We start from the raw sequence: 24851 nt of genomic DNA, 5'->3' as shown, positions 1-24851 counted from the left end.
AGGAGGAGGAGCAGAGTCTTCCGCGCAAATCACAGGGACGCCGCTTACCAGGGTGCACCCTGACACCGGAGGGTGAAGGCGGACTCCCGTGGCACCCACTCGCCACCGCCACCTCACGCCACTTCGCTTATAAACCGCTGTCCCGCCGAAAGAGGTTGGGGGGGTGGAAGGCGTGGGCGGGATGGGACTACAGCTCCCAGCATGCCATGGGGCCAGCCTGCTGCGCATGCGCTGCCCCCGGGGTGCCTTGTCCCAGGTTCTGGACGGGCGCCGCAGCCTGGGCGCGCATGCGGGGCTGGCCGTGCGGGGAGCGGGTGGGTTTGAAGAGGGGGGAGCGCTATGGCGGCCGTTGGGGGTGTGTGGGGGTCACCATGGCGGTGGCTGGTTGGGGGTGTGGAGGGGACGCCATGGCGGTGACTGGTTATGGGTGTGGAGGGGGCACCATGGCGGTGGTCACTTGTGGGTGTGGAGGGGGGAGCGGCGGTTTGCGGGAAGGGGGTGGCCGGCCGGTGGGCGGGGTGTCGCAGGCCCAGGGTGGCTTGCCTCAGGTATGGCCGGTGCGGGTTTCCTCAGGGCGGGAGAGGGAGCCATGGCCAGGCCAACCATCATCCCCACCAGCGTCAGGGCAACCGCGCCAGAGGCCTTCATGGTGCTCCACCTGAGAATGAGGGTGGTGGAAGAGCAAACCAACACGCTGGTGCGAGACCTGGAGGCGCTTGGCGTCGATGGGCAGAGGTAGGGACAAAGCAGGGGTAAGCTTTTTCCTTCCTGGAGAGCTCACGCTTTCCTTGATTTTCCTGATATTATTCCTCCTTGCAGCCACTTGCCGTGCTTTGCTCTTCTCGCTGTGAGGGAGCTGGTACTGGCAGAGTCAGCAAAAACGGGCTGCAGCAACCTTGTGTCACAGGAAACCTTCCAGCTCTATGAAATGTGGTTTCTAATCTAATTCCATCTGTAGTGCTTATGTGCAATGTCGAGTAGGTGTGCATGGAGTAGACCAGTCTTTTCTCCTTTTCAGCCTTGATCATTTCCACTCAAAGACCTCAGAAACACCTGCTAGTCACCCAGCCATTAGCCCTGTGCAGGCCAGGGTAGCGTTTGTGGGAGAAAATACGCTGTGGAGAAACTGTGAAACACTGGTGAATCGAATGTGTCGGTTAGAGAGTGTTGTACAGACACTGAAATTAAACATCTTCCGTCTGCAGACAGAAAAGGAAATGAATCCAAAGCATGCAGGTAGTAGAAAAGTTGGTTCTTTTACCACTTTGTTCATTGTCCCTCCATATGCGTTTTCTGACAATGAAAATTTTTTGCCTTTTCCTGGCAGCCCAGTTGGAGCAGCGCCTGAATGCAATCCATGAGGAGCATTTGCAAGAAATGAAGATTGTACAGCAAGAAGCAATGAAGTTGCGCCAACACCTAAGTGATATGAAAGAGGCTGAAGAAAAGGCAAAAGAAGAAGTTCAGAGACTGAGCACTGCTCTGGAGATTGCAACTGCATCCAAGGTACAAAAGTTTATGGTCTTCTTATAGTTTCAAGCATTAAAAGACTTGTTTTTAAGTACGTTTGTTTCTGACATAGTTAAACAGAAAGTATACTCAACTGGAAAAAGAAGTTTATGATACATTGTTGGCAGTAAGAGCAAATACTTTTGATAATGAGAATCTGTGCTTCCAGCAATTAAAAAAAAAAAAGCAAGCAAATCAAGAATAAAAATATTTGAGACTTGTAATTCTCTCATCTTCATGACTTAAGTTCATCCTAGCTTTTGTGCATAGAGTTCTCAATAACTTTTCTGTTTTTCCAGGAACTTTTATTTCTCTGGATTTCAGTCCTACACTTTTGGAAGAGAACTTCAGTGGAGTATGTCACTCAGTCTCATTGATTGTATTAAAGGATGCATTGCTTCTTAGTGCTTGCACTCTTATATTCAGTGCTTCAGAACAGAGAACATCAGACTGGAGATAGAAATCAAGTTCTAGGTGTTAGTGTGGCAGTTACATAATACCTATGGCTTTTGCAATAGTTACAAACATGAAAGGATAAAAATAACTGTTTCTTTCATCTGCTTTAGATGGATGCAGCGATTGCAGCTAAGGAGCTGAGGAACACAAAACAGAAAATTAACTGTAGACTTCAGGAGGTAAGTACAAGAGCAAGGAGCTTAGTAGGAGGCAGAATTTTCCAAGTGTTATTTAAAGAAGATCCTTAAATACTATTTTGGGTACAGTTTTGGAATGTGCACAACTCAAAGGAACCTGTCAGTCATGCTCATAACTAAGTGCCCAGACAGATTATCTTTTATATATGATCTCAAAGTATTTGTTCAATCTGCTTAGTTAGACCTGGGTCAGAAAGTGTTTCTTTTTTCTAGCTAACAGAACAGCTGTCCCAGGAGATCAGCCTGCGGGAGTCTTTGGAGGAGTCCCAAGCAACTGTGATGTGTCATGTACAGGACATGGAAACAACAGTAGAAGCAGAACGGAAGCAGGTTTTAGAAACTTTCTGGCTTCTTTTATGTTTATTTTCATTTTCTCATCTGGGAGGAAGAGCAAGAACTTGAACGTCGTTGCTAGAAACTAGTTAAAACACTAACTACAACATTTTGTACAAACATTGATCAGAAGAGATCATGTAGTCAAACTTCCTGCTCAAAGTAGGAGTATCACAAAGACTGGATTAGGGCAGTGGTAGTTTTGTCTAGCAGAGTTCAAGGACTGTGATTCCAGGGCTGGTTTAGGTATTTTTTTTAATCAAGATCTTTTTTTTCTAGCACCCAATCTGAACATTCCAAGCTTAAATTTGAAGCCATTGCCCCTTCTTAAATCATTCAGTACAACTAAAAAGAGTTTGACTTCATAATCTTTGTAACTACCTCTCAGAATTGTGGGCAACAACTGGATCCTGCCCTAATGTCTTCTTCACCAGGCTAAACAAGTCTCTGTAACTGAGGTGTCATGATTGAGGAGGGACCATAGTTCATGGTAGAAATGAACTGTCTTAATATGATTCAAATAAACAAAACCAATCTCCCTCTCTTCATGTGTATACACACACGCACACCGTGCAGTCACTCTAACACTCTGAATTCATAGCAACAATTTAGTGAGGATAAAAGAAAGCGAGTAGCAAAGTATCATAACTTGAATAACTAAAGAGGTTTTTTTTTTAATTTTGTTATGATCATCAAGGTCTCTTTGTTCCTGAAACATACAAAGTTCTGAAATTACTGGATTTTTTTCCTACGTGCCTTTTATCATCTTTAGGTTCTTCTACAGAAGTGGAAAAATGATGGATACATTATTGAACTATATGAATTATAGTTCATCATGTGAGAGGCAAAGGCTTAGTTTAATTCATCTATCACTTTTGGATAGGTATAGTTGACCCAGTGGTATATTTATTAGTGTTAAAAAAAAAAAATATCCTCACCGAATGGCATGAGATTGACTTGCTATGTGCCTTGAGTGTTGCATTCACCTTCATCTTTTACAGCTTGATCTTTTCTATTGTCTTCAATTCTGAAAACTTGTTAGTTTCTGCCTATCATATAAAGATGACTGTAAGCACACACACACTGCGTTACATACAGAAATTGACGAGCTTGCTATAGAAGTCATCTGCATAAGATTTGGACAAGCAGAAAGCGGAGAAGTTGTTCAGGCTGTATCTTTTCCAATCAGATCAACTTTTCAGGCTCTGAAATTTGCTTATGTTTGCCTGACTGAATTCTGCATCTTAAAGAATAATCTGTGATATTACTGCAGGTACAGCTGTTACAGCAGGACTGCCAGGATTTGCGTAAAGATGTCCAGCTCGCCCAAGTTAAGCTGCAAGAGGAGGAGGAAAGAGCTGCCCAACTGGAGCAACAGTGCACGCAGCTGAAAGCTGAGCTGGGTATGACAGTGGGTTCATGTCGTATCTTTTTATCCTTTTTTAGGAAACAAGCACTGAGATCCTCCAGACCTGTGGCAGGTGTATCAGTCAACAGGAATGGAGAGCAGCTTAAGGGGTGATGAAATATTGAAGGTGTTTGCACGTGACATTTCTAAAGCCTTTTCTTACTTAGAGGAAACTGGCAACAGTAGTAATCAGGCTAATGAATGCACAACAATAGTGTGGAAAAATTCCATCAGCATAAATTCTTTTCAGAGGAGACGTCATCTAGCAAATAGCCATTAACACATGATTCCTGAATGGATGTGCAAGTAGAATGCCCAATGCTAGTGAATCTTTTTGCAGCCAATTAAAAAATATGCTCTATTAAATATCAGTATAAGGACAAGCATCTTGGATAAGCCTCTAGATGATCTCATTTAGATTCCCAGTCTATTAATGTGAAAATAGCTGCTTGTAAGGGAGCTTAGTGGCATGTAATGCACTCCAGGGTAGGGGGAAACCCCATATTGTCAAAATTAAAGGTAAATATTCCTAACCTAAAGTCTATTCCTTATTCCCAAATAACTCACGGTAACCATGCCTAAACCCCAGTGTAATTATTTTATTGGGATCCTTCCCTCAGGACCTATTTCAGATTTCTAGCTGCTCCTTTTACAGAAGTGTTCCTGTTTCCCATATATTTTGTTTGTTATTCTGCAAACCACACAGGCGATAATTAACCTGTAGCTCACAAAAGGCATCCAGCCTTTCTGTGTAAGGAACAGCAAGAGGAGAGAAACTTGTTATGTTGTGGCAGAGTTGGCTGAATGGGGGATAATGATTCCAGAAGAATTCTTTCCCTCAGAACAAATCCATGTGCAAATGAGAAATTTAAATGAGACATACAAATTTTCTTTACTTCTGTATCAACTAATCTTGCTTTTTCCCTTTGTTAATTGAAGGAACTTTTGAGTGATCCTTTAATGATACCTTGGATGTCATAGATGTCATAATATTTTTGGCTAGGTTTCCCTCCCTACCCTGGTGATGCTGAATTGTCTCTTGTTGTCTTCCTTTTTTTTTTTTTTTGTTGTTGTTACAGTATATTATACAGCACAGCAGAATAAAAGGCTAGTTATTATATGCGGGTTGATTCAAATTCCAACAAAAATGCTTCTGCTTTTAGATCTGTAAGTTTTAAGCAGGGATCTTACTATTGTTGTTTGTCAACGCACAAAAACTTGTGAAGTTGAATATGGGCTGTGGGTTATAGTCAAGACAGATCAGTAGCTTGCACAGTAGGCAGCTGAGTGAGAGACTTAAGGTTGTTTGATTTGCTCAAGCAATCACAGAAGTGGTATGTGTAGGAAATTGGCATGATGGCATGCTTAATTCTAAAATTAAACAAAATACAATTTATGGAATGAATTTTTAAAAGTAATTTTGCTGAAATACTGAAGCTGTCAAGAAAAGTGTTAAAGAACAAGGCATTTGTAGAAACCTTACTTGTTTGTGGCATATTCTGTAACTTAGCTAAACTCAAACATTAAATCAAAACATCACCTTTTAAAATTACCCAACTGATAACAAAGCATGTCCTGATGTTCTTTTCTATTTTTAGACTCCAGGAACTGTATCATTTCCCAGCTTGGTGAAGAAGCAAAAGTAAGTTTTATACAAGTATTGGTGAGGAAAACAGCTAAATAAAGATCAGAATGGCCTATATGGGGCCTTTCAAACATGCCATACTTCAGAGGCAGAATTTTTATGAGGACAAATGCCAAATGTGTCCAAGGTTATAACTACTGAATGTCTTATTTTATTATTTTACAAGTTTGGGTTTGCCCTACTTATTTTTCGAAAGATTAACTTTTGTATTCTACTGAAATATCAAAACAGTGATTTGAGTGCCTGCCTTGGAAAGCTAGAACTGACCACAAAACACAGTTGTGGTCGCACAGGCATTCTATACAAAAGAGACAAATAGGTGGAGTGGTGATTAATACTACAGAAAAGTCAGTACCTTAGTCAACTGGGTGCTAAATGGGCTCAGAGGTATGCTTACTGCCTAGGTAGGGACTGTGTGCCCTGTCTGAAGTTTTATCTGAAAGAGTAAGTTTCTGTAGCGATAAAAGTTCAACTTAGATGTGGAGTCTCACAGCACTGGCCCAGCACAATTGTGAATTGTTCCACTTCTGGCAGGGAGATCTTTTAAGTTCAGAAGTACTGAGATGAGTTATAGTGGAGACTAGTGAGTCTGAGCTCAGAAGTATATGAAGTCACTCTCAACTTTAAGAGCAGGTAGCACTTTGGTTATTACTTCAAGGTATATTTTGGAAAGAGGCTTGTCCTATAGGAACTGTGTCCAGTACTTGCAAGAGCACATAGCCATGTGACATTACTTTAAAGAAAAGAGGCAAGTATGAAACAAAGACTTGATAGTTGTGATGTACCTGCCTAAATGACATTTAATTTTTTTCTCAGTGGACATTCTCTTTTATTTCCCCTTAGAGTGCACAGCTGTCCTTTAGCAAACAACGCAAAGAGAACCTTCAACTTCAGTCTCAAATGGTTGCCCTACGAGAAACAGCAGAGAAAGTACAGGTAATGAGAACAGCTATTCTTGTTTTTAAAATGGAATTAAAGTATAACAAAACAAGTGATTACAGTGAGAAATGATTATACATTTACTAGGAAGCCTCTAATGCAGGTCAGGAGACAAAGTTTGGTCAGGAGACAAAGTTTAGTGCCCTCAGGTAACGCAGGCTAATGAACAACTTGCAGTGAAGGAATTCAGTCACTAGCCTAGGTGACTGTTCCAGATTTCCCAGCCTTAAGGCTGGGAAGTTTTCTTCCCAAAACTTATTTTGAATCAGCTTTTTTTTAAAGTGTCTTCTTGAGTAGTTAGGACATGCAGAACTGCTGCTGCTTCCTCTCCTATCTTCCCTTGAAGTAGTAGATTTATATTCCTTTGCACCTTTAGATTCTACATGAATATGTTTCTATTAATTAGTCAAATAGGGAGTACCCACTTGGCTAAAATTTCCTGTGCCTTTTGGCACAAAAGGTTTACCTCCGTATATTCTAAAAAAATTTATTTATTCTACTTCCCCTCTTTTTAGAGCATATTTTAGAAAACATTTTTCTGTTTTTCCCCTACCCCCCCCAATAGATACTTGCTTATTGGGTGGTGTTCACTGGTAATGGGATTTGGATATGTCTTTCACAGAAAGTTCCATTTTTCTTCGGTTATCTACAATAACTCAACTATGAAATTAGTAGGGCTCCATTTTCAACTTTTGCCGCCTTTACCCTAGAAACATTACTTTTTCTCTGGAGTTCAAAACTAGTAAGTTATTATGCTTGATTGGTAGTTTAAACTATGTTCTCTTTTCTCCCCATTACTGTAAACTTTTAACACCCTGGAATAAGACTATCATAAATTGGGACTGCCTGAACAAATTTTTTTTAGTTTCTACCTAAAATGGATTTTTCTGTGTCTGCAAGAGATTTTAAAAAAGTTTCTGACAGCCAACTATGCAGAAAAAAACCCGCTGAAACACTGAAAACTTGTTTTTCATCCTCCTCCTCCTCACCAGGTCCTTAATGACCACTTAAGCCAGCAATGCTCAGAGCTCAGCACCACACTCCAAAGTGTTGTCATGGAGAATGCTAAACTCATTTCAGATCATCAGACTGAGCTTAAGGTATGTAGCCTACTATTACAGTCCGAGAAAGTTGTCTGCCGCTCAGCTATCAGACAACAGACTAATTCCTAATACTGCTAATCCATGGAAATACAGGAAAATACTTTATGGATAGCAATGGAAGTTCTATAAAGGTGGTAAAAAAAAAAAAAAAAAGTGTCCTAGATTTATTTTCAGTACAGAAAAAAAAAAACGTATGTTATAGAGAAAGAGTGTAAATACAGTAATGCTGTTTATAGAAGCATCCTGTAACAACCACTGAGAAAGAGGAACATAGGAATTAATGAGCATTGTAAATACTATAAATGCAGAAGCTGAGTGGAAGTAATAAGGATTTGATATTAAATACATATACAAAAGCTAGGTAAAGTGAACTCGGCTTTGACACCCTATTCAACAAGCAGCACACCACAATAAGCAGAGCTATAGGGATGATGGAGGAGCTTAATGACAAATTAATAGCTTTGTGAATTAATTACTCATCCCTCATCATTCTGATGTTAGTGTTATTGGCTGGGTAATTTTTCCCCTTTAGGCAGAACAAGAAAAGACCTGCAAGCTGCAAGAGCAAGACTTGCTGCTGACTGCTGCCCATGCCAACGTTCTCGGGGAGCTGCAGAGTGTGCAGCATGAGAGGGCTCAACTTCAAAGAGAGCTGTGAGGAACTGTCTAGTCTGCAGCCTCTGTCTCCCTTTTCTCCATTGCATTCTCACCACCTTTATTTCTGCTTCTCTAGCACTTGTTACTAACACAGAAGGGCCATTTTGGTATTTAATACAGAGGCCGTCTTCTGTCCTTTGGTTGTGCTAGAACTCCAGCTTGGCTATTTTGTCTTTTCTTTAGGGAGACCTTGTGTACAGAGCATGGCAAATGCAGGCAGAAAGCAAGCCTTGCTGAGGAGGCAGCAGCCACACAGAGACAGCTTTTGGAATGTACTGTTTCTAGACTGCAAGGTGAACTTGAGGCAGCTTTGCAAGAAAAAGGATCTCTGCTGGCAGAAAAGGAAGTTCTTCAACAGGAGGTACAGACAACTTAGTGTTTTGAAGCTAAATTCTTGAAGGCTGCTCTCAGATCCACATTGGTAGCTTTCCTATTTACATACCAGTTTTGCTTTCAGAATTATTATTTTTTGTTATTGCAGTGGTCAAGGTGACACACTCTCCCCTTTCCCACTATGCTTATATTTTTACTTGAGCTAGGAGACTTGAGTCTCCTCTCTGAAGCATGAAAAGGGAGGGAGGATTAGACAGCTCTGCAGATACTCTTTCTGAACTTCAGAGTTGACTTGCAACCTTCAGATCAACTGTTCTGAAGATATGTAGTATTTCTATGAATCTGGCCATTTTCGGGTGACAATGATTTCACATTTGTTTTGACAGATAAGGACAACAGCAGATGAAATAATACAGGAAAAGAACAAATTGCAAGTTGAAAAAACAGAGAATGAGGTATCTCGCAATATATACATGGCTGTTCTTTAAATTTAATGTTGTCTTTCTCTATGTTTTCCTTTCATTTTGCTTACTCTCTCTTAACTAAATTATTTCTAAATAATGTAATATTTACCATAGACATATTGTTCACTTTGCTTTTGATATTTTTCTGGTCAATATGGATGTCTTTTTCAGAGCAATAACCCTACTGCTACCTACACAAGATTCTATTTGTAGTAATAAGTTTGTTATGATACTATGGTAAATAATAAATAATTTTCAGCTTCTCCTAACTGTTTTACCTGTGTAGCTGCTTTGTATATGCATATCCTGGAAAAGGAAAGCTAGTATAAATGAGAAGTTCCTTAGTGTTCTTTCACTGTTGCAGAAGAGCTCGCTGAAACAGGAGAGACCTAATCCTTATGTAGTGATGAGGTTTTTGTGATACTCATGTGCTGTGACTGTGGAAATCTTGCAGCAGTATGATTGCAGTTGGATTTTCTTATTCATAGCTAGAAATGGTTTCAATGAAATACACTGTGCAAACACTAGAGGAAGAAAACAAGAGGCTCTTGGATCGCTTGGCCGTGCTGGTACATGAGCAGGTAGGCCTCTAACAAAGTAGGTAATGTGACCTGACTGATAAGTAACTGTAGCAGGAATCAAGGTGCTCTTTAAAATAATCTGTATTTTATGGAGAATGACTGATCAAATTAAGGAATCAAAAATAGGAAAAAATGAAAACAAAAGGATAAGACATCTAAAATGTTAGTACAGCTTTTTAGATGTCTTATGGAATGAGCTAAGAAAACTATATAAAGCTTCAGATACCTAAGTGCCAAGTACGTCATTAAAATCCTATGACTCCTTTCCATTTTCTGGTATAGGTATACAGCTTGTATTATCTGTACATATATATATTCAGCTTGTGTGCACTGGGAAGGTATTAACACCACTTTGATGCCCTTTGTGAACAAATTTACACTTGGGACCTCATTCCCATGTTTAACTTGTTCCCATTCCATTATTTCTCACTACTCTCAGTCACCTGGATCAGGATAATTGAGCAGTTACAGAAAAGTTGAGTAAAAGCTTAGTAACACTGAGTTAACCAGTGCTTTTACCATATTTTTAAAAAATTATTTATTTTTTACAAAGTTGCATGTGATGACCAGTTGTATATGCTGGAGATCCCTGATATCACCATGCTAAAGAAGAATTAACTGAAACACCTTTTGAATGTTTGTTACCTGATAGTCAAAGTTACTTTTCTGTGTTAATTAGTCTGTATATCTTTTTTAACATAGAGCTCCTTTGGCAGTATCAGCTAAAGAACATGAATAGATAGAGCATTCAAAACCTTAAAAAGTTGCCTTAATATTTTTTTTTAATTCTTTACTGTGTTTCTAAGTTATTTTAGTTCTGTTCCTGCCTTCTCGTTTTTCTAAGTATTTTTGCTTCTCTGTTCCCTGGTGCCAAAGGCTTCTTTTGCCTCTCCATTTCTGTGCTTCTAGGACAGTGGCCTCCTTGTAGCCATCTGGAAGTTTGTACCAATTTGAGTAGTGCTTCTAGAGATTAAGGTGTTTTGGAGGAATTTATGCCACTTGGATATTTTTATGGGTTTTTGTGGTTTGGTTTGTGTTGTTTTTTTTAATCTGTTTTAGTGTTTCACCTAACTGAAAATTTATACCTGAAGCAACAGAGGAAAAGTACAATACTCAGGACACTGAGCACCTTTTTGTTGCTTTTTGCCTTGTTTTTCCATGGTGACATTGCTTTGTTTTCCTCAGTATGCCCAGCAGCAGGTGCAACAGGTGCTGGCAGAGCTGACTGACAGCAAGAATAAACTGACCTGTGACAAAGGAAAACTTCAGGTACCTCTCAGCATCCTGTTTGTCAACTCAAAGGGAAACTAATTTTTTATGTTAATCTAACATAAGGTTGTTTAAACTTAGCTCTTCAGTACTTAATTTGGAGGGAAGTGTTTATTTACCTTCTCTACTTAATTTATTTGTATAATGTCAAGCACATGTATTAAGAGAGTTCTGTATCAAAATCATCTTCAATCCTGCTCACCCTGCCTTTTGAAACTAATTTTTTATGTTAATCTAACATAAGATTGTTTAAACTTAGCTCTTCAGTGTTTAATTTGGAGGGAAGTGTTTATTTATCTTCTCTACTTAATTTATTTGTATAATGTTGAGCACATGTATTAGAAAGTTCTGTATCAAAGTCATCTTCAATCCTGCTCATACTGCCTTTTAGAGACAAGATGCTGTTGATGTAGCATCTTTACAATTGGTGATAATTAAGTTGCTTAATATGCAAAAACAGTAGAATGGCTAAGAACCACCAGGGGGCATTAAAACAAAATACATGGGTAGAAAATTGGTTGAAAGATTAGAAACATGGAAAACCTTATAAAAAATACAAATTAATAAGGAGGGAAGCAAACCATCATGGTATGCAAAAATAAACAGATTGCTTTGTTTTCCTCAGTATGCCCAGCAGCAGGTGCAACAGGTGCTGGCAGAGCTGACTGACAGCAAGAATAAACTGACCTGTGACAAAGGAAAACTTCAGGTACCTCTCAGCATCCTGTTTGTCAACTCAAAGGGAAACTAATTTTTTATGTTAATCTAACATAAGATTGTTTAAACTTAGCTCTTCAGTGTTTAATTTGGAGGGAAGTGTTTATTTATCTTCTCTACTTAATTTATTTGTATAATGTTGAGCACATGTATTAGAAAGTTCTGTATCAAAGTCATCTTCAATCCTGCTCATACTGCCTTTTAGAGACAAGATGCTGTTGATGTAGCATCTTTACAATTGGTGATAATTAAGTTGCTTAATATGCAAAAACAGTAGAATGGCTAAGAACCACCAGGGGGCATTAAAACAAAATACATGGGTAGAAAATTGGTTGAAAGATTAGAAACATGGAAAACCTTATAAAAAATACAAATTAATAAGGAGGGAAGCAAACCATCATGGTACGCAAAAATAAACAGCATATGTAAGCTTTCTTAAGCAAAAGTTAGCTAGACAGTAAATGGGGTGCTGAAAACAAAGCTTTTACTTCAATGTGACCTATGTCATAGGAATCTTTGCATCACTGTCCCAAATTTTAAGTTTCTTTCAAAACCAGTACAGAATAAGTAGTGATTGTCAGAGAGCAAGAAAGCTACATTTATGCAATAGTCCTAGGTCTGATGGTAGTGGCAGAAGGAAGTGACCAAAACATCATTCTTAAAACAAGGTGAATTCTAATCTGGAATTATTTCTATGGAAGGGTAAATTAGAAGCAATTCTCTCGCTGCTTCTCCTGCTGTGGGACTCAGGGAAAACATTTGCTATGGTAGAAAGACATTGTCACATCACTCTGCTTCTGTGTTCCAGTTAAGCTAATGCTTTGCTATTTCTGCACTAAAAGAAAGCTGAGCTGTTTTGCCACATCTCTTTTTCTTAAGACTGAAGTGCAGAACCTGGAGGAGGAGCTGTAGATGCCTGTTTAGATACTAGTGAGCTCTGTAAGTGCTTTGCATAGAGACCAAATACACTCAGGTGAAACAGAACTTTGAGAACTTCTTAACCCTCAGAATTAGTCAGACTGACTAATACTTACACAGCCATTAGAAATCAGATTCAACACACTTTTTCCTGAAGAAAAGAGCGTACATGTAGTGTTAGCTGTAGCATTCTAGTCTGTAGCTGGAAACAGAACCTGATTTCATCAAAACAAACAGGCAAACTCTGGAAGTTCAGCTGAACAGTTTTTTATGCAAACTGATTGCATGTATTCAGGCTAGAAAACACACAGTTTACAAGATTATAAAGAGAGTCCTCAGGATTTATTGTTATTTCCTAGTAAGAGAACAAATAGTTGCAGATAACGCTTGTCTAGCTGTATCACTGGGAGACAGGTAGTTATTCTACTTCAGTCTGTTCGCTCAGTTTTAATGACAGAAATACAGAGAAGAGCTGTGTTATCCTGGGCAGTGAAAACAACTTTGTGGGTATAAGACTGTGAAGTGGACCCTGCTCTGTCAGGAGTTTGCTGTTCTAAGCTGTAAGTTCAAATAACTGCTTTGAGACTTCTGTTCATGAGCAAGAAGGAACTCATAACAGTAAATGCTCTTTACAGACTCCCCTTGCTTCTCAGATACTAAAACAACCTTGTAATCATTTTCATTTAGAAAACTATCAAGGCAAAAGTGCAAACTGTCAATCATATCCATAATCTCCATTGATCTAGAAATTAAAAGATAAAACCACGTTCAGGACACTTCCCTGGAACACAGGAGATCCTATTTTTGCCTTCTGTCTCCAGAAAGCAAAATGAATCAAAGTTCCTCTTGAACTTTATTCTGCATCATAGAGGATGGTCCATCAGAGAGTCAAAGGCAATTGGATATTATATGGATGACTGGAATCCATGACCTGAATGCTTTCAGATTTTGGGAAAGTTGAAACCCTCAGTTCCATTGGTTTGCAGATATGGAGAACTAGCTGTAGAAAGGTGTCACAGTGGGAGCAGACCAGAGTGGTGCTCAGAACCAGGGGACTGTGCTGGCTCTGCAGAGCTATGGCAACGGCTGACATCACAGCCTTCTAATGAAGTTCCAGTTAGCACAGTGTCTCGCTGCTGCTGAGATACAGAGGCAGGTCACATGACTTTGGATAATGTGCTGTGGAAACTATAGCAGAAGAGAGCTTAAATATCTTCCTGAAGTAATGCTGATGTAGGAATAAGATGTAGCATCTACTTCTGCTCCAGTGAATAGATGTTTTGGAGAGTATTTTTGCAAGTTCTGGTTTTGGTACTCATGTCTTCACTGCCTCCAAGGGTTGACTGATTTTGTGGTAGGAATGGCAACAAAAAGGAAAAAAACACCAGCAAGGTCTTGGCAACAGAAGTCTCCTGACCATAATGCTAGGTCACCTGTAGGCTCAAGAGAAGAAATAGTGAAATCTGATTTACATCATTGTGCTCACCGAGTGCACCGAGTTCATTTGCAGCAAGATGAACGCTCAAGAAACTCTGCATCTGAATGTGGAGCTGGCCCTAGGGTCAGCGAGAGGATTCTGTTAAATACTATAAAGAACATGGCAGAAAAACTGGAGAATATAGTAGACATTCTCACTCCAAGGTCTTTGGAAACTGAGTGGTCCAGTAAGAATAACAAAAGAGATGCTAATGGGGTGAGTGATGACCATGAAATGCAAATTAGAATGATGGTTAATTTCAGTTGACTAATTGATGACAATGAAGAAATGGCTGAAAATTAATAGGGACCAAAACCTTTGAGTATTTTTTGTTTTAAAGACACGCAGGTGAAAACTTAGGCTAAGCAACATTAAAATCAACAGCTGGTTTTGACTAAAAACCCAGCTTCATGCATCTGTGGCACTTCTTGAAGCCTGGGTGCCAAGAGTTCAGCATCATTGGAACTATCAGTTAAAAGACCCACAAAAAAACCCCAAGAATACTGCCACACACTCCGCTTGGGCTTAAACCAGGGGTAGAACCAGGGTTGTGTAATTAGAGGAAGCTATTTCCACGTTCAGAACCATTGCATACTCTTGGCAGTGCTGCAAGCATGCGGGCTACTTATAAAAAAATCCGTTAATAAAACTCTAATAGGTGACTGATTTTCCTGCTCTTTTTCCTAATGATTTCTTGTACTGCAGATGGCAAACCTGCAGCACCAGCTGGATGCAGCAAAGGAGGATCACAGTAAGGTGACAGCCATTCTGGAGCACGTGCTAGCTTCTCGGAACACGATGCAAGCAGCTCTGGATGCTGTACAAACTGAGCTGGGACACAAGGACACCGAAATAAGCAACCTCATAAAAGAGAAGTGAGTGAAACTGATACTGTTTCTGTGGTCTGTCAGCAGTGGGGTTGATACAGATGAAGAGCAGCATCTTCCCCATGGTTCTGGCTATTAAGCTGGAGGACAAGTTCGTCTGAGAAGTTTCCTATATCCTTTCCTGCAACACGGAAACATACTTAGTAGTAGTGAACTAAGTATACCAAGTGCTTGCAGCTAACTCTGCAAGCTCGGCAGGCCTTGTATATCTTGTTGAAAGTAGGTAAAAAGCTGTTTAACTTCAGTGACAGGCAAAACTTAATATGGTGAAGTTAAAGAACCAAACCGTGAGATGGTCACCACCTCAGAGGAGATGTGCACAAATTGACTTAATGTGTGATTTTTTTGAATTTCCATTTTCAGGAGCCAGACTCAAAAGAAAATACAGAGGTTAGAAACAGAATTGGAACATTGCCAAGCCAAAGTGGCTGCCATGGAAAGGCAGCACAGCAGCCAGGTAGAGACCACATTTTTCTGTAGTAACAGCCACCACTGCATTTTTGGTGTTGAGCTAAGTACCTTTTCTTTTTCTGAATACAGTATGGTGCAACACATCCACATGAGTCAAGGCAAAAATATTCCATCAGCTTTTGGCTGTGGAGCAGGAAAATGGTAATCCAAGTGTTGAAGGAGGGAAACTTCTCCTCTAGAGAAAAATTCCTTGGCACAGGTGAAGGTGTTGCAGTCTGCAGCTGGAGACATAATATGAACAGAGATTTTGGAAATTTATATAGCAGATATTTTTTCTTATCAGAATGGAGGGGAAAAGAGTCCAAGGAATTCCTTTCATCTCTCCTTGTAGTACTTAGTGTCAAAAGATTACCTCACAACCTGAACACACTCACTATTTGCAAAGAACTTTCCCCCCCCCAGCCCAAGAAGGTCATGGTTATATGACAAGTTGTTCTGATCCTTCTGACTAAGCCAGAAGGTGTTTTAAGGATTCCCATCTAGATGCCTGTGCTTAGGACATTTGTGATCAGACAGTTGGTGAACACATTGTTACTTCCTGTAAGTTGATACTGACTAGGAAGGAAAAAAATATTCCTTTCTAAGCTTTTCATCTGAATAAGTAAAATTTGTGATTTGTTGTTACTGCACAGGTGGAGCCACTTTGTAAGGCACTAGAAAGTGCTAGAACAGACAACAAGAATCTTATTCATCGCTTGGAAGAAGTTCTGCAGGTCAATAATACCCTGCAGAGCAAACTGATCCAAACTCAATGTGAACTGAAAAGTAAAGAAACTGAGCATCAGCAGCTGATGGCCTGCAGGTAAGACCAGATCCGTGATACTACACTTGAGGAGAAACATTACTGTGCTCTAACATCACATTGATTGTACGCTGAGCCAGCAGCATGGTAAAGGTAGAGTCATGCAGAGCTATAGAAATGGCCTCTTTCACTCCTTCCCATAATGGCTCTTCAGCCTACTCTGTGCTACTGAGGAACTGCTCACCCAGGGTCATTATGGCACATCTACAAACAGCTTTTTCCATAAAGACAGCAGATACTGCTTCCACATTGACGTGGCCTACAGTAGCTGTAACAAGGAGAGCACAGGTCAGCTGTTTTAATTCACCACCCAAAACTGAAGGCTACTAAGCAAAACCTCAAACCTAAGCGTAGGCGCAGTCTGAATCTCCTCATTATCCTTTGTCTCAACAGGCTTAGTCATTTTAGGACAACTTACTTTCCCTCAGAAAGTTAAATGTTTTTTTCCAAAAAGTCTGTTTACCTTGTATAGCTATTTTGAACTTTCTTTTAAATAAATGGAATGAAATATTAGAAAACATTCCAATATTTAAACAGTAGTAGTGCAGAGAGTATATCCAAGACAAAAGTATTTACAATAGAATTGTCTTTCCTATTCTTCTGTTTAAAAAATAAAGCTTGTTAAATATAAATGTAAATTATTAGATTAATTTCTTATCTTTAAAGGGAACAGTTGATGCAAAAAACCAAGACTGAGGAAAAGCTGTATGCTGAACACTTCAAGTCTTTGAAGAAGCAGTTTCAAATTGAACAAGAGGCTTCCAGGAAAGCTGCCTGTCAAGCATCTGCTGAGGTGACAAGGGATAGAATTGAAAGATTTCAGTGAATGATTTCCAGAGAAAGAGTTCTGCTTTACAATTTTCGAACAGAACAAGAGCAGCTCATGACAAATATTTGTCTCCTCCTCCATTCATCATGAACTTGTCCATCACTTGTATACAGCAAACAGAATTTTATCATGTGGTGGACAGACATTTTGGTAGCCATCCATATCTGTGCTCACTTAACTTTTTCAACTACCACTCTATGTCCCTCAACACTTACGTACAATACTTTATTGTACATAATGTACATGTTTTACAATACCTTATTGTACGTAAGATCTAGACATTGACATCAGACGTTCAGTGACGCCAAAAGAGAATCTGGAGTTGTATAGCAATCTTCACGGGTAGAATACTGGTTTGGAGGTCTGCTTTGTTTCTCGGGCGCTGGATCATAAGGCTCAGCATAACCTTAGTATTAGTCAGATCCCAGCATTCAATTTTTTTCCCTTTGATAGAAGGGTATTAAAAGTCAAAACACCAGATGCTGTAGCATGCTTTAGATACAGCAAATCAATTGGGTGTGCTCGTTAATTGTTGTATAGAATGAACTAACTCTTACAGTTAACATAAACTCACTGTTTCCTCTTTTCCTTGGTAAAGAAATCCATCGAAAAATCCTCCTCCAAATTGGCTGAAGTTTCCTGTGCTAACAAGGAGCTGCAGCAGAAAGTAACAGAGCTGGAAAAGTCTTTATCCAGTTACATGGAAAAGCTAAAAAGCCAAAGAGGACAAGTCAGACAGTGCCTGGCCTGTAAAGCTAGCACAGAAAGGGTAAAGGTATGCACACATTTGTCAATAAACACAGATGTCCTAATTGAGAATCCCTGTTTTCTCCCACTCCGTAGGGCTGCTGTTGATCCTCTGCAGTGGAGCTAGACTTGAAAATAAAACTAAGTCTGGACTCAAATTCTGAACAGAAGATGAATACATCAGTAGCCACAGCAGTAATTCTGTGTTTTTTCCTGTTGTGCCCCTTCACCCCCATATTAAATATGATGCCATAGAGTTCCATCCCCCCATTTTAGTTTTATAGTACCATTTGTCCTTTTTATCATTTTGTGGATGCAGTCTATTTAATTACTGAATGGGCCAAAGGTTGCTTCTGTAGTGATTAGTCCCTTTCTATCCTTTATAGCCATAGAACTTACAGTTCAACTGGTACCTGATCCTAAATGAGAATCTAGACTCCTTTGCAACTCTGCCACCTGCTTGTTCCCCGTTCCCCAGTGGGGCATCTTCTCTTAACTTCAGTCTCATAGGGCAAGAAATAAAGACACAATGTGCAGACATCTGCAGAAATAGTTCCTATGTAACAGGCAGTGAGCCTGAAAAATTCCTGAAGTTTTCTCTCAACCATTTCCAGGAGACAGAATCTGAAATGAAGAAAATTGAAGCAATAAAAGAGGAGTATTGGAAGAAGAACTATGAACAAGTGAGTTTGCTTGACTAGTTTTCTGAAAAGACTGATCTGCTAAAACGTTGTTGGAATTTCAATCTTTTGTTGTCTTCAGGAACAGGACATCCAGAAACTTGTGTCAGAGCTGAACAGTGTGCAGAGAGAGATGCAAGTGCTGTTGAAGAAACAACATGAAGTGCAAGTGCAGACCAGGCAGCTGGAGACCCAGCTGGAAGCTGAGAGAAGGCAAAGGCAGCAGCTGGAAAACAAGTGTCAGGTGAAGTGCTAACAGCATCACAAAGTGGTGAGACACCCACAGAAGCATTTTTGTGCTAAATCTGTGGGGTTTTAGAAGAGGTGATAGAAAGACTTTATGAACTTTGTCAAAAGATATTCCTATAACTCTTACTGTGTCTCCTCCAGAAAGCCTGAGTAACAACTTAACATACACTCACTGTGTATCTGATTTGAGAGGAACAGGAATTTTTTTTAAAACTATAGAGCTCTAAGTTATTTACAATAAAGATTGGAGAGTCCTTCCATTATATTGCAATTTTTCATTTGTGCCATGAAAAAGTTGTATAGAGATTAACTTTGCTTCTTTATCTACCTAGAAACTGGAAAAAACAGTCAAACATCTGCAGAAATATAAAGAGGACACAGAAAAGAAACTAAAGGAAGCCAGCCTGGAGTCAGAACAGGTGAGACTAGATAGCATTAGAAGAATAATTCATTGAAAGTAAAAAGATAGTATTTCATCACGTGCACCGAGTAACCCTTTCAATCTCAGATATAGGCCTCTGCTGAAGAGTGAGGTGCATCTTTGGCCTTGTCAACTAAGTGGCATTCATCATACCTTTTTTTTAAAAAAAAAAATTTAAAGTTTTTATCTTTTCTGTGAATCACTTCAGTTTATCGTGACGTGTAAGAATAGCTTTTGTCCCTTGCAGCCTATTGTTTTTATCAGCTCAGGATATCTGTATTGACCAACCAAAAGTGTTGTGGCCAAGTAAATTGCCCCCCTGAGCTGCTGTTGTGTCACTCTGTATGTGACATCATGCAAAACCACATTTCCCACCCACCCACCTTCCCCCCACCCCAAGACAACATTGCATCACCTCATCCTTGCACTACTGTACCACAATATCCAAATTATTATAGCTTGCTTGGACAGTTAGGGTTGAAAATCTAGGAGTTTGTGTTTTATAGGGTATTAACCAGCATAAAGTGAAATAGAAAAAGTAATAGAGGTGGCCCAGCCTGAGGTCTTACATGCTGCTTATCAGTCCAAGTACTGTTCTTTGATTAAAAAGAGACCTTAATAGAACAGGGTATTTCTTCAGGCAAAGTTAGTCTCCTGTCTTCTTCCTCAGGAGTTTGTGGTACTCAGCATTCGTTTCCCGCCCCCCTCCCCCCTTCTTCCCAATGCCTCTATATTTTATGCTGTGTTGGAGACCCATGTTGGCTTTGTTACCCCCTGAGAGGGGCAACTTTGTAATGAGGACCTCTCCGATGCATCCTTTTCACAGTAACAGAAGAGGACATCATGGAGAGCTACACCTACATACAGGAGAAGGACTCGAGTTGTATGCTGGTCTGCTCTTTCTTGTACATGGCTCAAAAACTAGAACATGGCATGCATTAACTGTTCTCTCAGCCATTCTAATTCCACTGTTTTCCCCAGATCACAACTAGCCTAGAAGCAGCTCAGCGTTGGTTCAAATATAAGTTTGACAGCCTACAGTTAGAAGCTGTGAAAAACCACCAGCCAAAAAACCTGGAAGAGAGCAGCTCCAAAAAGAAGGTAAAGAAAGCAAGCACGTTCATTTCAAAGTGGGAAGCAAAGAAAAATAGGTGGGAGAAGTATTTGATAGTGCATTATCAGTCAGGATTTCAGTTTCCTAAACTTGATTTTGTAGTTCCTTAACAGGAGTAGAAAAGACCCCTCTTCTAGTTCAGTTCACTTCCTCCTCTTTTGCCAAAGGACATATTTAGACAGTAAAGAATATTACAGGTACAGGAAAGCTTCAAGGGATTATTTCTGTACTTAGAGAAGTTCTGTTGCGCATGCTTCATGTTTTGTTGATGCTCATTAACCAAATACTTGTCTGCAAGCCAATAGCTGGTGTATTTTCTTCTCTGCATTTGCCCATTTCAGTGGTTCTCTATCCCCTCCTCCATATCTTTTCCAGATACCCTTTCAAAAGCTGTGCTTACCTTGTTTGTGGAGATTCATCAGCCTTCTGCATAATTGATAGTTCTTATGTAGCTGTGTAATTAGCTTTCTTGGAGATGAATGTATTAAACTGCTAAAACTATAATCTCTTCTTTTGTAATGACAAAGATTTCCCAAACAGTCATCGGCTTTGTTAAATGTTGCATCTTTTCCCAGGAGAAAAAGCAAGAAGAGCTTCCCACTCACAGCTCCCTGAACAGCAGGGCAAGGACCCAACGCCTCCCAGCTCACCACCAGGAAGGCCCACGTGAGCTGGGCAGGAAATGAGCTCACTTGACCAGGTAATTCCCAGCCCAGGGAGAGCATCACCTGCCACCTGGAGACTCCCTGCTAGCACCCAGCTGCTGGAAGAATCTTTAGGAACTTTACTTGACCTGACAGAAAAGTCTGTATCACCAAGAAGGCCTTGCAAGGAAAATGTGCTCACAGGACACCTGTATATAAAGGGCCTAGGAATGGTTGTTTGAATCATAAACTCTGATTTGAATTAACTTGTACCTCTCACCTTGCCTTTTTGACTCAGGTGCTTTGCATTGGGAGGCTGATATTAACAAAACTACTGTTCTTTAGAAACTACTATTCCACTACTTTATTTATCGCTACTGTAAATTATAGCTGTTGATACGCTCCGTCTTTGCTTTCATCACTTTTCTTTTACCAGCTTTAGAGACAGCCTGGCAGGTGCTGTCACAACAACCTGCAGCTGGTTTGCAGAGGGCTCAGGTGAATTACTGAGGAGCCAGTCATGTGTCTGTGGCTGGACACTGACGTGACTGGGGTGGGGAGGAACTGGCAGGACTGGCTGCTGCTAATTGTAGATGATATCTGGGTTGTGAGAGAACATAAGCCTTGGGCTACTTCAGGAGCATCTAAGGAATGCATTAGGTGTGTGATGATATACCAGACACCATCTTGCCTTCGTAAGAATTAGTGGAATTAATTCAGGCTATCCTACTGTGGAACACCACACTGGGGAAAGAGTAGTTGAAGCAGGAGACTTACGTCATTTGTTGATGATGATTATAACATGGACGTTTTTCATGCTTGTTCAACTAAGGATCAGCTCATCTTCATTCTGGCTTACTCTTCCATGTGGTGTCAACACAACCTAGCTTCAGTACAGGTGCTATTTGTCTCTGATCTGCTTCAGCAGAGCTGTTTGCAAACTCCTCTGTGATCAATGGTACTATTTATTTCTGTGGGATCTGCTTGTGTTATTTGCAATACTTGTTTAGCTTAGGGGGGAGAGAAGACTTGCATACCTCTGGAGCTTAGGAGCTGCCCAAGGACACACTGGAATTAGTTTGTTCTGCTCCTTCAGATATTTGGTCCTAAACTATAACTTGCGCAATAGGACCCTGGTCAAATTCACAATGACCTTAGCCTCTACTTGAGGGAAATGGCTGCTCTACAGAACCAAGGGGGGGCTGTGCACACTATTACAGCTAATGCACACCTGAGCTCCATTAAATCAGGCTGCTTAAAAGCAGGCCTATGCTGGTTCCATCAGAAGTCAGTTGGCAACACCTGCTCCATAAAAGCTGCTTAAGTGGCTTAGCATAAGCTGTGCCTCCACGGCCACAGTGCCCCAGGCAAACAGCAGTCAACACTGAACTCTGGTTTTGCTTGCTGTGAACCCCATCTGTAGAGTAATCACAGCTGAGAAACAGTTCTCTCAAACAGCACTTATCATTTAACACATTTGTTTATATTGAATGCTTTAGTAGGTTTCCTAACAAGGGACAAATGATTGTGACCTTTGCCTGCGCAAAAGGACAAAGTGTATGGCAGCTGTGTTTGTGTGAACTGCATGTTGGCAGGGCAACAGCACAGACCACCTCTCTCTTTTCCCTCTGTGGGAGATTTTACCACCATCCTGTACACCCAAGGGCTGGTTCTTCATCCCTTCTTGTTCCAGAATCCCCACCTCTCTCTGGGGCCATGCAGCTGCTCTTACTTTGTATATTGAAACACAAAGTCCAATTATATAGACATGGCCGTTAAACTTGGCACTTATATTTGCATAGTGACAGCCCATTCTGGGTTCAACACATGCTGTTGCTCCTTCTAAAGGGGTTCAGGGTGGAAAGCAGTTAAGATACAGTGGAATTGTGAAGGATTAGTGTATTCCAGTACCTTTTAACTTCAGCCCTACCTTAAGCTTTGGCTATAGGCTTGGCTTTAGCAGGTGATGCAGCTCAGTGGGTCACACGCAGAATGAAAGAGCTGGTCCCAATATCCAGGAGATGTTTTGGATTGTTTTTCACTTCAGCTTTTCTCTACTCTGATCCTGCTGACTGAACACTCACGAGCAACTGGAGCACTTTTGGAAGCTGCCTTCTAACTTGCTTTCATTTTGAAAGGAAACTAGTTTGTCTGCTCAGAGCCTGCTCTGCAATACAAACACAACATGGTGAGTGGCAGCACACCCACTTGAAACATCAGAAGCACACAATAAACAAGAACTTGTTATTTTCTTTAAACATAGTAATTTCAATAAAGTTGTAGTGATCTAACACTGCCTTCTCCTGCAGGATCAATAACTCAGGTTTACATTGCCAGCCTTTCCCACGGCTTGGCAGCTGCTCAGCCTCTCTATAGAAACATTTGTAGTATTTAAAAATACATTTTCTAAGCAGCAAAAAGGTTGGTTGTTTTTTTTCCTGTCAAGCTGTGGCCTTCAGCAAACATGGATAGCAAACAGCTTCCTACGCTTGTCAATGCTGGTATTGGGTAAGCACAACTCAAAAGGTGTGGTTCAGTTTTTGAGACAATCAGTAGATGCCTTTATGAGCAGTCTTTTAGCCTCGAGTTAGTGTTTGATATAAAACAGCTTTTCAGCAATAAACAGCTAACAAAATTATCATGGTTAAACCAACTATTTTGACAATATATGTAGTGTGTTTGACCAAAACTGTTACTAATTCTCTTAGTGAGGCTTGAGGAATATTCCTAACATGCTGACAGATGAGGCTGGCATTGATTTAAGTATTCTTTCCCTCTTGGTCTCTTGTTCTCAGTGATTTATGAAAGCTTTCTCAAAATTGTAATGGCCAGATTTCAAGCTTTTCCTGCCTTGCTGTTTGTTCCCACACATTCAAGGCCAGGTGGGACAGGGCTCTGAGCAACCTCATCTAGTTGAAGACGTCGATGGACTAGATGACATTTAAAGGTTCCTTCCAACCCAAACTGTTCTATGATTTTACATTTCAGTAAAATAGTCCTTACTAAGAAGGAGAATTAGGAAAGGTGTTGGGTTCATCTCCCACAGTTATAAACCAAGCTACAGCCAGGTAAGCCTAAAGATGACCATAGCACATGCCAAAATAAATCCCATACAGACACTTATACCCCAAGAAATATCTGTGTTTCAAACTCACAGTCCCCTGTGTATCCTCCATCCCTCATATAGAGTACAAAGATGAAATGTGCAGTATGTGTTCACAACTTCATTGTTTGAAAAAGAATTCCAAAGCAAGGGCACTTCATTGGTATTTATTAGTATTTCAAGTGAAAGTGGCTTAAAACTTGCCCAGTTCTGTACTGGAGAGTAGAGCTATGGCTTTGTGCTAAAAGCCCGTATCCATTTTCTGTACGTACCTGATGCTCTGTGCTTTGCTTTTCCTTGAGCAGGTCAGCTCACATGGGCTGCGCCTCTTCAAACCTCTTTGTGTTGGGAAGCTCACGTTCCTACAGCGTCTGCTTTCTCTGGAGTCTTGTCTGATCTGTTACTGCTGCACCATTACAATAGAACCTATTTATAATAGCACGTAAAAGTGACGTCTCAGTAAAAGACTGTTTATCTCATCAGCGTAAATGCAAGTTGGATGTAGCTAAGGAAAAATCTATCTTCATATATAGTTTTGTTCCACAAGCATTTGAGAAAGCTTTAGATAATTTGCATTAAGACAAGTAGTATCTCTTCCTTCCAGATGTGCAAAATTGTTTAGAACATCATTTCAGAACACTGTTTGCTAGCAGTATTAATTTTCCAGTCCATAATGACTGGGTTTAATTAAATGCAAGTTTCTGTTATTTGGTGCTTAAAAACAATCTAGAAAGCAGTTTAAAAGTCATCAACATTCAGATTCTATTTTTCCTTTTTATTTGTATGAATGCTAAAGATTCATACCTCCTAGGTTTAAAAACTAAACGATTTCAGAATTCTAGCAGCAGTAGGGATCATATACAAAGTAATAGTAATGCCTTGACATTGGTCAATTTTT

At 40.2% G+C, this 24851-nt stretch overlaps 1 protein-coding gene across 1 annotated transcript; it reads left to right on the top strand.

The window, feature by feature from the left end:
* CCDC150 (coiled-coil domain containing 150) lies at window positions 1-24828 on the top strand. The gene is made up of 26 exons (XM_014954154.1): window positions 1-154; window positions 574-735; window positions 1019-1236; window positions 1328-1506; window positions 2076-2144; window positions 2376-2492; window positions 3769-3898; window positions 5502-5545; window positions 6392-6484; window positions 7480-7587; window positions 8123-8244; window positions 8431-8608; window positions 8967-9035; window positions 9533-9625; window positions 10811-10894; window positions 14040-14222; window positions 14712-14881; window positions 15257-15350; window positions 15997-16166; window positions 16833-16959; window positions 17594-17770; window positions 18357-18425; window positions 18505-18666; window positions 19004-19090; window positions 20074-20193; window positions 20782-24828. The coding sequence occupies exons 2-26, from the start codon at window positions 590-592 to the stop codon at window positions 20890-20892; spliced, it is 3120 nt and encodes a 1039-aa protein (XP_014809640.1). The 5' UTR covers window positions 1-154; window positions 574-589; the 3' UTR covers window positions 20893-24828.
* Window positions 24829-24851: the final 23 nt, after the last annotated feature.

Source organism: Calidris pugnax, unplaced genomic scaffold (assembly GCF_001431845.1).
Source record: "Calidris pugnax isolate Ruff unplaced genomic scaffold, ASM143184v1 scaffold103, whole genome shotgun sequence".
NCBI classification, from domain to species: Eukaryota; Metazoa; Chordata; class Aves; order Charadriiformes; family Scolopacidae; genus Calidris; species Calidris pugnax.
This window is presented reverse-complemented; position numbering and strand designations above follow the sequence as displayed.